The sequence below is a fragment of the Spermophilus citellus genome (assembly GCF_964194105.1).
Source record: "Spermophilus citellus genome assembly, chromosome: 4".
NCBI lineage: Eukaryota > Metazoa > Chordata > Mammalia > Rodentia > Sciuridae > Spermophilus > Spermophilus citellus.
In genome coordinates, this window is record NC_138185.1 from 194,937,434 (window position 1) to 194,953,248 (window position 15,815).

General features: G+C 39.9%; 2 protein-coding genes across 11 annotated transcripts in view; both read left to right on the forward strand.

Moving 5' to 3' along the window:
* Nucleotides 1–5,336, forward strand: part of CHD8 (chromodomain helicase DNA binding protein 8) — a 62,111-nt gene extending 56,775 nt beyond the window's left edge. For all 10 annotated transcript variants that reach the window (XM_081292614.1, XM_081292613.1, XM_081292621.1 and 7 more), the window contains 5 exons: nt 70–183; nt 373–552; nt 1,136–1,252; nt 2,642–2,695; nt 4,358–5,336. In XM_081292614.1, the coding sequence (XP_081148740.1) occupies nt 70–183; nt 373–552; nt 1,136–1,252; nt 2,642–2,695; nt 4,358–4,921 (1,029 nt within the window). In that variant the 3' untranslated portion in view covers nt 4,922–5,336. The remainder of the gene's footprint in view (nt 1–69; nt 184–372; nt 553–1,135; nt 1,253–2,641; nt 2,696–4,357) is intronic.
* A 1,105-nt stretch (nt 5,337–6,441) lies between these two features.
* SUPT16H (SPT16 homolog, facilitates chromatin remodeling subunit) overlaps nt 6,442–15,815 on the forward strand; it is a 33,677-nt gene continuing 24,303 nt past the window's right edge. Inside the window, exon 1 of the mRNA XM_081293511.1 lies at nt 6,442–6,608. Coding sequence (XP_081149637.1) covers nt 6,543–6,608 — 66 coding nt within the window. The 5' untranslated portion in view covers nt 6,442–6,542. The remainder of the gene's footprint in view (nt 6,609–15,815) is intronic.

Here is a 15,815-nt window from a genome sequence, read left to right on the forward strand (position 1 = left end):
AAAGCTTAATCTTTACCTTTAAAAACATGTGCCATATGATGTTTTGGGTGGGTGGGTTTGTCTTCCTAGGAGGAAGGATTGAAGTTAACATTCCAGAAGCACAAATTGATGGCTAATGGAGTAATGGGAGATGGACATCCATTGTTTCATAAGAAGAAGGGAAACAGAAAGAAGCTAGTAGAGGTAAGTGGTAGAAAAAACCTTTAACCTCATGATTAGACAAGCTCTTCTTATGTCAAGTACTTGGTGAAAGCAGTTGGGATTGAGGGATTAAATGATGATTAGAGTTATGACTACCATTGGCTCTGTTACCCTTCCCTCCCTGCCCCAAAGAAGAGTATGTGCTCATGGGGGTGGATTCTGGGTTTGCAGCTGGAGGTGGAGTGCATGGAAGAGCCTAATCACCTTGATGTGGACCTGGAGACCCGGATCCCTGTCATCAATAAGGTGGATGGTACTTTGCTGGTGGGTGAGGATGCCCCTCGCCGGGCTGAACTGGAGATGTGGTTACAGGGTCATCCAGAATTTGCTGTTGATCCCCGATTTCTAGCGGTGAGTGACAGTTCCATTTAGCCAGATTTTAAGTCATTCTGTTGGTGTTTAAACTTTATGTTAGAGAGAAAGCATGATGTGTCCTATCATTTTTTTCTGCATCTGCAAGATAGGGGTAATGATACATAGTCTTAGCTGGGCCTGGTGGTGCAGGCCTATAATCCCAGTGACTTGAGAGGCTGAGGCAGGAGGATCACAAGTTCAAGGCCAGCCTCTACAATTTAAGAGAAACGCTGTCTCAAAATATGAAGGACTAGGAATATAACTCTTTGGCAGAGTATCTCTGGGTTCAGTCCCCACTACCAAAAATAATACCCAGTCTTCCTTCCTCATAAAATGATTGTGGGTATCAAAATAGTGTTAAAAGCACTTCTTAAACTTAAATGCTAGCCAGTTATTTACTATTAAACTATTACATAAGCTACCTAATTTGGGGGGAGAGATCCATTTGATGGCAGTTTTCCACTAGGACTAGTCCTTATATGCAAAAAAAAAATTTATTGCCAAAGACATTAAAGTACCTTATAATTACTCCCGAGATGATTTCTGTTCCTCTAGGGTAACTGTTACTTTCCTATTACAGTATATGGAGGAGCGCAGAAAACAGAAATGGCAGAGATGTAAAAAAAATAACAAGGCAGAATTGAACTGTTTGAGTATGGAATCAGTACAGACGGCTAACTCTAGGAATGGAAAAAAGGTAAGACTGAAGCACTACCACTTTGGACTCAAACTAGTTGTCAAAGGCTTTTAACAAATATTATAACTGTTTTTGTTTTTTTTTAATGTTCAATAGATCTTTCTGAGTAAAATTACCTTTGATTCACCAGTAAAAAATGTGGAATAGGGGCTGGGGATGTGGCTCAAGCGGTAGCGCGCTCGCCTGGCATGCATGCGGCCTGGGTTCGATCCTCAGCACCACATACCAACAAAGATGATATGTCCGCCGAGAACTAAAAAATAAATATTAAAAACTCTCTCTCTCTCCCCCCTCTCTTACTTTCTCTTTTAAAAAAAAAAAATGTGGAATATATTTATTGGTATTCTTGCAGTACTGTGTATCTTCAGCTCTAATTGAGCATAAAGTTTTAAACATTCAATTTTAGTATTTTAAACATAAATACAAGAATTAGTAAGATATGTAGAACCTTCAGGGTTTATCCTGCTCTTCTCAAAACTAACGATATTTTTTGAAAATCCTTAGACCTTTTCAATATCTACACCCTCAAAAGTAGGGGGGTGCTGGTTTTTCTTTTTCTTTTTTTTTTTTAATATTTTTTAGTTGTTGTTGGACACAATGCCTTTATTTTATTTATTTATTTTTATGTGGTGCTGAGGTTCAAACCCAGCAGCTTGCTCGTGGTAGGCGAGCGCTCTACTGCTGAGCCACAATCCCATCCCCCTGTTCCCCTGTTTTTTTCTTTTCTTCTTTTTTTTTTTTTTTTTTTTTTTTTTTTTTTTTTTGCAATGCTAGGGATTGAACCCAACGCCTCACACATGCTAGGCAAGTGCTCTACCACTGTGCTACATCCCAAGCTAATCCTTTAAATTTTTTTTATAATTCTATATATTTTAGATGTGATTTGTGGGACCTACTTAGGAAAACAGTCATGGAATTTCCCAATATATGAAGTTGAGAATTACTAACAATAATGTCAGTAATAGAAAATCAATTTGGGGGCTGGGGATGTGGCTGAAGCGGTAGCGAAGCTCGACTGGCATGCGTGCGGCCCGGGTTCGATCCTCAGCACCACATACCAACAAAGATGTTGTGTCCTCCGAGAACTAAAAAATAAATATTAAAAATTCTCTCTCTCTCTCTCTCTCTCTCTCTCTCTCTCTCTCTCTCTCTCTCCCCACACACACACTCTCTCTTTAAAAAAAAAAAAAAAAAAGAAAATCAATTTTGGTTAGTGGGTTATTCCATATTTCCAAATGTACTCATCCCTTTATATAAGTCTTTATAAACACACACCTTTCCCCCAGTATAACCTGTTCTTGCCGCTTATACTTTTTCCTAGTCTCTCATGGTCATAGAAAATCATGACCATATCACTTAACTCTTTTTTTTTTTTTTTTTTTTTTTTAGAGACAGAGTTTCACATCGGGTATGATGTGCATTCCAGCAACTCAGGAGGCTGAGGTAAGCCAACATGTGCAATTTATCAAAACCCTATCTCAAAATAAAAAGGGCTGGGAACTGGGCACAGTGGTGTATGCTTGTAATCCCAGGGGTTCGGGAGGCTGAGGCAGGAGGATCACGAGTTCAAAGCCAGCCTCAGCAAAAGCGAGGCACTGAGCAACTCAGTGAGACCCTGTCTATAAATAAAATATGAAATTTAGGGCTGGGGATGTGACTCAATGGTCAAGTACCCCCCCCTCCGAGTTCAATACCAAAAAAAGGGCTGGGAGTAAATAGAGCCAAGTGGTAGAGTACCCTGAGTTCAAACCCCAGTACTGCCAAAAAAAAAAAGAGAGAGAGAGAGAGAAGATAAACTGAGTCCAACCTGGGCTATGTTGCCCAGACTGGCTCCAAACTCCTGAGTGCAAGTGAGCCTGTTGCCTCAGCCTCTCAGTAACTTTTTTTTTTCCCTTTGGTATGGGGGATTGAACCCAGGGGCATTTAATTAGAGCCACATCCCCAGCCCTTTTTTGTATTTGAGACAGGGTCTCATTGAGTTGCTTAGGGCCTCACTAAGTTGCTAAGGCTGGCTTTGAGCTTGAAATCTTCCTGCCTAAGCCTCCTGAGCAGCTGGGATTATAGGTGTGTACCACTACACCTGACAAAAAAAATTTTAATGTAGAATTAACAGTGAATCTAACACTGCACTCTGACTGGAATCTGCAGGATTTTAGACATTATCAAATTACATTTTTAAAGGTTTTTTTTTTTTTTTTTTTTTTTTTTTTTGAGTCAGAAATGTATGTTCCCATGTCAAATGTTAGTTAGGCTTAGATTGGAAATAAAGCCTAGAGAAATATTTATCAACTTCCAAGAGTGTAAGCCTGTTCACCAAGTATTGTGCTTAGGCCAGCTGCAAAACAGAGGTGCTAAAAGTAATAACTTCCAGACTCAATGAATATAATCAAAATTTATAGTCAGAACATCTAGAAGAAACCATTTAAAATTCAGATATGTAAAGGTTATGGTTTTTTTAAAAATTTTTTTGTAGTTGTAGATGGAGAGGATGCCATTATTACATTTGTCTTTTTATTTAATGTGGTGCTAAGGATTGAACCCAGTGCTTCACACAGGTTAGGCAAGTGCTCTGCCACTGAGCTATAACCCCAGCCTTTTTTGTTTGTTTTTTATAAGGTGGAAAATTAAATTAATTTGGTAAGGTGCTACCCATAATCTTTTTGTGTTGCCAGCATCCAGCAGTCTTAATCTGACCCTGCTCTTATGTGGAAATAGATGATAATGTTATAAATATCAGTTACGCTACACTTCACATAAGATCATATGAACACCCTGCTTTCAGTAAACATTTAAATTAATTTTTTCAATGCATGTACCGAATCATTCACTGTCTTACCCAGATCTCTTAGCAAAGGTAAGCATTTTGAAATGATTAGATGGAATGTAGGTACAATGTAGTCATGGGGGAAAAGCAAAAATTCCTGGTTCACACAATCAAATTCTCCGTCTTCAGCATCAGACTGCATGAACCAGCTAAGTCTGCCATTTCCTTTTGCTCATTGCCACCAGTGAAGCCTAGTCTGACTGGACCTGTTTTGCCTTTCCTATTCCCTACCTCCTTCTTTCTTTCTTTTCTTCTTACTATCTTCTGTTCCTTCCTCCCAGGGTCACCACACTGAAACAGTGTTCAACCGGGTTTTGCCAGGGCCTATTGCATCAGAGAGCAGCAAGAAGCGGGCCCGTAGGACACGACCAGACCTTTCTAAGATGATGGCCCTGATGCAGGGTGGAGGCACTGGGTCCCTATCTCTGCATAATACCTTCCAACACAGCAGTAGTGGCCTACAGTCTGTGTCATCTCTGGGTCACAGCAGTGCCACTTCTACATCTTTGCCTTTTATGCCGTTCGTAATGGGTGGTGCAACATCATCCCCTCATGTAGACTCCAGCACCATACTTCATCACCACCACCACCACCCCCACCCCCACCATCACCACCATCATCATCCAGGCTTGAGAGCCACTGGCTACCCCACTTCACCAGCGACTACCACCTCTGGTACTGCCTTGAGGTTGCCACCACTGCAACCTGAGGATGACGATGATGATGAGGATGAAGATGATGATGATTTATCTCAGGGCTATGATAGCTCAGAAAGGGACTTTTCACTCATTGATGATCCTATGATGCCAGCCAACTCAGACTCCAGCGAAGATGCTGATGATTGAAGTCCCAGCATGGTCCCCATTGCTTGGGTGGCTGCTGTACTTTCATTTACTCTGGCCCTTGGACTCTGGAAAAGTGGGAGGGGCAGGGGAGATGTGGGGAAACCCAGGACTCCAGGAGGTGAAAAGGAAAAAGAAAACTTGTACCTGATTGCTCCCAATTTTGAGAGGATTGGGTGGGCAGGGGAACTCCTTGAATAATACCGTGACCACTTCCTCATTTCTGGGGAAGGAAAGGAGACTTAGAGCAGCTGGTGCGCTCACCCCTTCCTAAGACACCTCCATTAACCACAGACTATGTAGCGCTGGCCCTAGCCTCTGGCAGAGCCTGTTCCTGGCCGAACTGTGGATACAGCTGGAGGGTCAGGAACTGTTACCTTCCATCCCCTTGGCATTAATAAATTTAAGTTAATCCTTTTTTCACTCTTCCTTGTTCTATATTTGCTCAAACCCAATGTAAGTATTGTATGCATGGTGGCTAATTTTCAAGACCTAAAATTCAATGCTGTTTGTACTGTCACCTTGGATAGAGCAGATGTTATTGTTATTGGTACTCATCTAAAGGGTGTATATAAATAAAGACTGTCTAGTTAGCTAAGGGAATGATCCGAGGTAAATAGGCAGAATATTCCAAACTTAAAGTTCTTAGAAGAGACAAGGACGAAATTTCATTAACCACGTTTATTTTGTTTCTAATTAACTGAAATCATGGGGCTTTTAGGAAAGCCATAGAATGGTTATCACTTTTTATGAAGTGCAGCAAGGAGACTGGATGAAAGAAAAGGTGCTGTCACAACCTCAGCCCAGGGAAGGGGTTTGGAATAGGAACCAAAGGTTTTTTGCGCCCGCAAGCCAATTCAACCCGCCTCTTACCATCTCAATGGCTCAGACTGAACCCTAGGCATTTTATTTTCCTTCTTAGGACCAAGTCCCACCTCTTGGCGTAGGTACTAGTTTATCGCGAGGGTGGGCTCCATTTCCTTGGACTGAGTTCTCCTTTGGCTTGTAGCACTGGACCTAGCTAGCACCAAGGATTCAGCCCTGGAGGAGTAGAGAATTTTGCTTTCCCATCACTTCTAGGAGGGGCTCAGCCGGTGCCACTACAGTCTTCCCTCTCCTATCCCATGCCAGATTCCGCTCTTTCCGCTTCCCCTTCTTTCCCGATGGGTGGGGCCCTTACACCAGCGCGCGGCAGCTCCTGTGGGGCAGAAGCTGCCTCCCTTCTTCTCTCCTCCAGCAGCTACAGCCTTGGCAAAAATTCGGAGCTCCTGGAAACCACGGCGGGGCGGAGAGTAAGGGCGGAGGCAGAGCGTCACGTGACAAGTCGACTCGCTTGTGGCGGTGGCGAAGTTGACCAGAAACCCCGCGAAAATCGACTTTTTTCTTCGCTGCACATTTTGTTGATTTCCCCCTTTTTATCATTGTCTATGCCCACCCTCCACAGAGACAGAATAAAAAAAAAAAAAAACTTAAACGCTATAGGGACCCGGAAGCGGAAAGGGTATTTTTGAGGTTGATACTTCCGGGTCACTGAGAGAGTGCGGGATTCCGGGGCCGAAAGCGGGTGGCGGAGCTGGGACCTCGCGTGATTCTCGGAACCCGAGGAGAAGCGGTGTCCTGGGCGATGGCTGTGACTCTAGACAAAGACGCTTATTATCGGCGAGTTAAGAGACTGTACAGCAATTGGCGGGTAAGGAAGATCCTGTAATTTCTCCCACGGAGCCCCCCTCAGCCATCCCATAATAACCCTGTTACTCGGCGCCCTTTTTTTTTTTTCTCTTTTCGTCTAGAATTCCCGGGTTTAGTGTCGCGTCCTTTTCATTGCTCTCGAATCACTCACCGCAGGACGCAGCCAGTGCCACCTGGTAATAGGGAAACCCCCCCCCCCCCCCCGCGCAATTGCCCTACCCTGCGATCACCATCTTCCCCGCGTGCCGGCCTGGGTCATGCATAACAGCCACCTCTCGCCGTCTCTTCCCGCCCTAGAAGAAGCAACATCTTTCCCTCCCACTCTAATCACGCATTACTGATCCTCCTGCGGTGTTCACACACACCCACGCACTCTCTGTCCCTCAAGAACCACGGTGTTCCACGCCAGGTCCCGCCAGAATTAAACCATCTTTGTAAAGAAGGGATGGAGGGGCAAGGGGAATGTGGGTCGAGCCCTTCGCTTTTATCGTTTGTGGGCCTTTTGCTGGAGTTAAAAGAAATAATGCTCACACGCAACTGCTTCGTGTTTTAGGCCCTGCTGTGAGTAACAACAGACCTAACACTGAAAACCCTTAGGCTTTAGTAATGTAAAACCAAAACAAAACAAAAACATTGTGATGCTTAAAACCTTATTAGCTTCCCAAGCTGGTAGGTATCTGGGGCACGTGTTCAGAAAAACGGTGGCAGATCTTAGTCTTTCATTAAAAATTGGGCAGTTTTGCTGCTTTAAAAACGTACATAGTTAAAACTTATTTTTAACGATAGTAATTTATTAACTGAATAGTTTGATTGCATGCTGTGATGCAGCCTGAGCTGTATAACCTGTCTGGCCTCAAACAGTGCTACCAAGGGAAGACATAACTATAATGACTTTAGAAACCTGAAAATGTTCTGACAAAAATGATCAACCGTGATTTCAGCATTGAAAATTATCCTTAAGATTGATTCTCTGCTGAAGGAAAGCTATAAAAATTGGTTATTTTCCTGCCATTCATAAAAAAGATACTTGCTCATGCTTGTTTTTGAGTCCGAGTTAGATAATTGAAGATAAAATGGATTCTCAGTTGCATTTTTAAATACTTTTTAAAAATTTTTTAGTTTTTGGTGGACACAATATCTTTATTTTACCTTTATGTGGTGCTGAGGATTGAACTCAGTGCTCATGCATGGTAGGTGAGCACTCTACTACTGAGCCACAATCCCAGCCCCCTCGGTTACATTTTATTAAAAGTAAAAATTAAGAACTCCATGCTAGATGAATGCTGAACATAAATTTTGTTTTTGAGACAAGGGTCTTCCTAAGTTTCTAAGGCTGGCCTCAAACTTGTGATTGTCCTGCCTCAGCCTCCCAAGTTGTTGGGATTACAGGCCTGTGCCTTCACAGCTGTTTTGAAATTTTTATTGTTTAATTTCTATCAAGTGACTTTACAGCCTTACTATCACATATTTATATTTGAACATAATGTGTGTGAGTGAAAACTTTTTTTTTAATTTATTTTTTAGGCATAGTTGGACACAGTACCTTTATTTTATTTATTTATTTTTATGTAGTACTGAGGATTAAACCCAGGGCCTCACATGCTAGGCTAGCATTCTGCTGCTGAGCCACAACCTCAGCCATGAGCGAAAACTTTTTTCAAGTATTTTCTAATCCTTATATGTTGGTAATAATAAGAAGCCCTCTCTTCCATCCATAAACCCTTAAATTAAACACCTTTGATGTCATTTCTCGTCCCAGTGATTCAAATTTCATCAAGTTATTTCATTTTAAAGTTAATGTAAACAAAAGGCTTTATTGTTTCTTAATTACAGTTTTCATAACTTACATCCTAAAAAAAAAAGTGTGATACCATGGTTTTGTTTTTTTTTTTTTTTTTTTTTAGATAAAGTGTGATACCATGATTTTTTTTTTAATCTGAGAAGAAATTTATAAAATTTTTAAAACATTAACCCTTGTGTTTCTAATACAGTGATCCCTAGGTTTTGGTGTCTTGGGGGGTTGGTTCCTGGACCCTGCCCTCCTTAAGTATACCCAATCCTCAGGTGCTTAAGTAGCATATATAAAATGGTGAAGTATTTTAATATAATCTATGCACATCTTATACTTTAAATCATCTCTAAATTATGATACCTACAATTAAGTGCTCTACAAATGGTTATTGTACTGTTTAAGGAATAATGCTAAGGAAAAAATACTTTTCATGTCCCAAAGAGATATCATCTGTCATCTTCCCCACCCCCAAAATATTTTTAATCCATAGTAGGTTTAATCCTCAGATGAGAAGCTCATACATGGCAGGTTGAATGTAGTGCTATTTTAGAGACTGTCATTTAGTCAAAAATCAAACATAAGACTAGGAGTATAGTTCAGTGGTAGAGAGTGCTTACCTAGTTTCAGAGGCCCTTGGTTAGATCCCCAACTCCACTCCCCCCCCCCCCCCGCACAAAAAAAAAATCACATAGGAGACCTCCATTGTGACTAGAATTTGTTAATAGTGTATGACTCTTCTTGGACATTTGAATGTTGTCCATTCTTAAATCTTAGTTATTAAGTTAGAACTGCTAGGAATAAAAAGGGTTTGTAGCACCTGTATGGTTCTGCTTTAAAAAAAAATCCTAGTGGAGACAGGCATAATGGTATATGCTTGTAATCCCAACTAATTGGGAAGCTAAAGCAGGAGAATCTCAATTTTGAGGCTACTGAGCAACTTCATGAGACCCTGTCACAAAATGAAAGGGGCTGGGACTGGACAGGTGGCACATGCCTATGATCCCATTGGCTCAGAAGACTGAGGCAGGAGGATTGAGAGTTCAGGCCAACCTCAGCAATTTAGCCAGGCCCTAAGCAATTCAGTGAGACCCTGTCTAAATATTTTTTAAAAGGGCTGGGGAGATGGCCCAGTGGTTCAGTGCCCCTGAGTGCAATCTCTAGTACCAAAAAAATAAATAAAATAAAATGGGCTGGGGATATAGCCTACTTGTAGAATGCCCCTTGGTTCAATCCCCAGTACCATCATAAAAAAATCCTAGGTGGTTGTGGTGGAACATGGAAGTGGCCTGTGGATTTCTCTCCTCTGTCCTCCTCTTACTGGGTAGGTACTTAATCAGGGATGTTCAGCATGTTCATGATTATGACATTTTAGTGTAATGTGGTTTATACTGCTCAGGGCGGGGGGAAACGAGGTTAATCATTCTGGGGTTCTAGCTGCTTTGAGGTGAGTGTTAATGTTCAGGTGTACCTATTAATTATTTGAGACCTACTGGCTAGGACATCCTGCTGTAGATAAACCTTGACTACACTCATCTGCCTTTTATCTTGAAGGATTCCACAAAGCTGTTTGCAAAAGAAATACTGATTCGATGCATTCATTCATGCAGTTCTTTGCCAACTGTCAGAATTGGAGTGGTGAATGGCTACAACCCCAGAAAGGATATTTGCACCAATGAAGAAAACTAATAAAAAACAAACTTTTTTTTTTTTTTTTTGGTACTGAAGATTGAACCTAGGAGTGCTTAACCACTGAGCCATATCCATTTTAAGACAGGGTCTCACTAAGTTGCTTATGGCCTTGCCAAAATCCAAGGCTGATCCTGAACTAGCAATCCTCCTTCCTCAGCCTCTCAAGCCACTGGGATTACAGGCGTGCTCCTCAGCACCCAGCTCAAGACTTCTCTTGACTGCAACTTTCTGGCTCTTTGACTTAAATGGTGACTTGGTTTCTTGTTCTGGACTGTTCTGTAAGACTAGGCAGCTGTGCTCTGTGGCTCAGAAAGGTTTTTTGAAATATAAACAATTCTCGTACTACTTTCAGCAAAGCAGTGGATTGGTTTCATTCATCTCACATTTATTTTGTTTTTCAACATGGGGGTCTAATTATGTTGCCCAGGCCCAAGCTGTCCTCGAGGCCCCTGGATCAAGCAATCCTCCTGACTCAGCCTCTTGAACAGCTGGCTGTAGGTGTGCGCTGCTGCACCCAGCTTCATCTCAGCTGTTATGGTTCTTGTATCATTGGAGCAAGATAGAGAAATATTTAAATAATGATGTGGTCTTTGAATGAAAAAGAGTTAGGTGGAAGTAAATTCCCAGATAGGTTAATTTTGTTGTTGTTCCGCTTACTCAACTTTTAAATGTCTAGTTATCTACATTTTATATTATTTTTGTGACATATAGTAGTCACTCAGTAAATGGTAATGACTGATTTAAGTTTTCATGTATCTGTTGGTTTAAAAAGAGATTTCTGTCTAGGCTCTACTTATAGGGACAATATGTCCTGCCTTTCCTAGAGCTGTTTATCTGTTACCTCTATTTATTATTGGTACACCCTTTTCTCAATTTTCTCAGTTTGGATGATAAATTATTTGGATAGGTAGCTAGGGTGGTGTTTGTATGGCAGTGTCCACTTGGTTCAAAGGAAGGTATTTGTTCTTCTGCAGTATTTCCTCAACTTTTAATATTCAGATCCCATCTTTATAATTTTAGAAACCTTACCAACTATTATGATATTTTCTTCAATTCTCACCTGAAAAATGTTTTTCACTTAATACATGCACATTGTTTTTTTAAAATAGTTCTGAGAAAGGTTTAAAACAAGTAAGAGGCAACCACTTTTGAGTTTCTCTGTTTCTTTCATGTTTCTAAAATCTGTGTAGTGCTATTTCTTGATTTGTGAATGGTGGATATTAACTCTTGGGTAAATTCGAATTTAATTTTTTTATACTACACATTTATCCAAGTCCTCTACATTCTGATACTTTAAAAACTTTTTTGTAACATTGTTATGAAAAAATTTCTAACAGGAAAACTGAATTTTATAGTGAACCCATATACCCACCACCCAAATGATACAATTAACATTTTATTATACTTGCTTTATCATATGTACATCCTTAATTTTTTAAAATATTTTTTAGTTGTAGATGGGCACCATATCTTTATTTATTTATTTTTATGTGGTGCTGAGGATCAAACCCAGTGCCTCAGCCATGCTAGGCGAGTGCTCTACCACTGAGCCACAACCCCAGCTCCATCCTTAATTTTTCTTCCTCAATTTTAGTAAAATCACTTGTCAGTATTTGCATTGTTATTCACATATAAATATTTTCACTGTTGGGTGAAGTAAAGGAGTAATGAATACCTTTCCTTTTCTCTGCAGGGGGTTTGATTTTGTTTGGTTTGCTTTTTTTCTTACCTATGTTGAGGATGAAACTCAGGGCCTTGCATTTGGTAGGTAAACCACTTTTCCACGTGTTAATTTTTCCTGGATTGCCTCCGTTTTTTGTTGTTTAAGTCCTTTCATTGTCCTGCTCTTTCTGATATAGGTTGCTCTCGAGGCCTTTTGAACCTTGGCCTTTCCAATGTTGGGTCCCCTGTATTTTAGAACCCCAGTTTGGGTTTTATCTTTGTTTTTTTTTTAAAGCCTTTTCTCTAAGAGCTTTTTAAGAAAGGATGCTTAAGTACTGGGGATGTGGCTCAGTGCTAGAGTGCTTGCCTGGCATATACAAGACCCTGGATTTAATCCTCAGAATACAAAAATATAGGATGCATAGAATACAAATTTCCTGAGCCCTTTTTTTTTTTTTTTTTTTTTGTCTTCAGAAATAATAAGTGTTGATATGCTGTGTTAGTTTTTAATCACAGCAATAAAATACTTGAAATAGATAAACAACTCATAGAAAAAGTTTTATTTATTTATTTATTTGTTTATTTATTTTGGTTCACAGGTTCCAGTCAGTAGACAGTTGACCCCCTTGTGTTTGGGCCTGTAATAAGGCAGTATGTCATGGCAGGAGTGCATGGCAAAAGAGGCTGCTCATCTTGTGTTAGCCAAGAAGCAAAAAGAGTGGGGAAGGGACTGGGTTCTAATTATTCTCTTCAAGTTCATGCTCCCAATGACATGACTGCCTTTCACTACACACCTACTAATGTTTCTACCACCTTGCAATAATGCCACAGGCTGGAGTCCAAGCCTATAACACATGGGCTTTTGGGGGACATTCAAGATTGAAACTATAACATCTGTCCTCATTTTTATTTAATAATATATAGTTCACTAAGTATATCATTCTGAGTTTAAAATAATCTTAGAATTTTGGTGAGTGTGGTGGCACACATCTGCAATCCCAATGGCTCAGGAAGTTGAAGGAGAAGGATTGCAAGTTCAAAGCCAGCCTCAGCAACTTAGTGAAACTCTGAGCAACTTACGGAGACCCTGTCTTAAAATAAAAAAGTTCTGGGGATATGACTCAGTGGTTAAGCGCCCCTGGGTTTAATCCCCTGTACCAAATAATAATAATAATTGTAGAATTTTGAAGTCACGGTTTATCAGTCTTCAAGCTTTTAGTATTTTGAGATTGCTGATATGATTCTATTCCATACTTCGAGAAGGGGGGGTGTCTATAATATGTATGCTCTGTGTGTGTGGTCTGTTCTTTGAAACTTTAAAATCATCTCCAGGTTGTTCTTGTTATTGTTTTCTTTCTTTGTGGGGGATTTCTTTATTTTGTTTTTTTTCGAAACTATGGCTCGAATTCAGGGCCTGATGCATTCTAGAGAAGTACACTACAACTGAGCTACGTGCCAGCCACTTATCCCTTGGTTTTGAAATTTCCCATGGTGTGCCTTGTTATGTATTTTTTTGTTTTGTTTTATGGAGTTTTTTTGTTTGTTTGTAGTTTTTTTTTTAATATTTATTTTTTAGTTGTAGTTGGACACAAGGTTTATTTTATTTATTTTTATGTGATGCTGAGGATTGAACCCAGGGCCTCAGAGGTGCCATATGAACACTTTGCCGCTGAGCCACAACTCCAGCCCCTTGTTTTGTGTTTTTAACTTAAGAACTGCGAGGAACTTTTTTAATCTCAAACTCACATCCTTCAATGCTGGAATCTTGTAATTCTTGTTCATTTCCTTCCCTCCATTTCCTCAGTGCTTACAAAATACTGAAAGCTATAGTATATTCATGATAAGAGAACTGGGGATAAAACCTCTTAGAAATTAAAAATAATAGCTGAAATAAAAAATTTGATGAGAGATGAGGGGAAAAAAAGTGAAGGAACAATTCCTGATGAGAAGACTTAATATTGAAAATAAAATATAAAGATAAACCACAGATTTAACCCAAGAGATCTGAAATTACTGATTGATCAGGGGGTAGGTCAGTGAAGGGCCTGGTATGATGGTGGTGCATGCCTATAAACCCAGCCATTTGAGAGACTGATGCTGGAGGATTACAGATTCAAAAACCAGCCTTGGTAATTTAGCAAAACCCTAAGCAACTTAGTGAGACCTTGTCTCAAATAAAAAGGGCTCGGGTTGTGGCTTAGTTGTTAAGCACCTCTGCATTTAAACACTGGTACCAAAAAAAGAAGAAAAAAAGAGAAATGTGCTACTACCTTATAATATTAATGAAGAGTCTCTTCCAAGTAAACCTTTTTCCTTTAGGTTTGTTTCTTTCTCTTTTATTTATTCAAACAGCTAGAAAATCAAAATGAAGCTTAGTGACTTCTTTTTTGGTACCAGTAATTGAACCCAGGGACACTTAGTCATTGAGCCACATCCCCAGCCTCTTTTTTAAGTATATATTTTATTTAGAGACAGTATCTTTGTTTATTTTTTTTAAGAGAGAGAGAATTTTTTAATATTTATTTTTTAGTTATCGGCAGACACAACATCTTTGTATGTGGTGCTGAGGATCCAACCCGGGCCACTTGCATGCCAGGCGAGCGCGCTACCGCTTGAGCCACATCCCCAGCCCTTTAGAGACAGTATCTTGCTGAGTTGTTTAGTTGTTGCTCTTTGAACTTAGGATCCTTCTGCCTCAGCCTCCAATCTGCTGGAATTACAGGCATGTGTCACCACACCCGACTAAGAGTGTTTGTTGGTCACTTAGGATATAACAACTCCAGCTCTACTTAGCTTACCACTCTGCATTCTTTTCGTCTTCACATACACACACACCCCCCCCCCCCCCCAATAAAACAAAACTATTGAATTCTTTAAACCTAAATACGTTTAAGAAATGATACTTTAGAGCTGGGGTTGTAGCTCAGTGGTAGAGTGCTTGCCTAGCATGCATGAAGCACTGGATTTGATTCTCAGCACCACATGCAAATAAATAAAGACCCATCAACAACTAAAGATCCATCAACAACTAAAAAATCTTTAAAAAAACACAGAAAGAAATGATACTTTATATCATTACAAATGGAAAATTGTGTCATTTATCAAAAAGTAGCTGTTAAAAAATAAAAGCAATATAACACAACTGTGTTATTAAATTATAGCAGATGTTAAGGACTAGAACCAAGCAGGTACATTCTTTAGATTAAAAGGATGTTACTTTTGCTGTGATTGGTTTTTGTTTGTTTATTTGTTTGTTTGTTTTTTGGTACTGGGGATTGAACTCAGGAGCACTTGAGGACTGAGCCACATCCCCAGCTCTATTTTGTACTTTATTTAGCAACAGGGTCTCACTGAGTTGCTTAGCGCCTCAGTATCACTGAGGCTGCCTTTGAACTCGTGATCCTGCTGCCTCAGCCTCCCCAGCCACTGGGATTATAGGCCACCAAACCCGGCTTGTGATTGAATATTTGAAGCCACATTTGGGTACCACTTAAAATCATCTCCTTTTGAATTACATACTTTTTGAGTGGGCTAGGGATATAGCTCAGTTGGTAGAGTGCCTGCCTAGCTTGGGTTGAGATAGACACCATTCTAAGCACTTTACACAGATTTACTCAGATATTCTTCAAAGTAATGCTAATAGACGTGAAGATCAAAGAAACTGGAATGCAGAAACTTTAGGTCACAGTAAGTACTAAAGTCAAAAATTAAAACCCAGGAGATAGCTTCAGAGTAAGCCCTTAACCCAGACATACTAATGACCTAAATACAAAAGACAAATCAGCAGTTTGCTACTTATTGCTTATAGTTGTTGAAATAAATTTCCAGTAAGTTTAACAAGTCATCAATATTAACATCCTACCTGAAAAGATAATCAAGTGACCTTAACTCTCCTTATAATTACAAATCAGAAACCTTCCAAAGAAACCCAGTTTTATCTTTAGAATTCTAATAAAAGTACTCTTTTCATTTGTTAACTGAAAAAGATACAGATGGCAGGAAAAGAATAATTTTACCTGCTGTTGTATATAATAGTATGTATATATCAGTTAGATTTTATTTTCA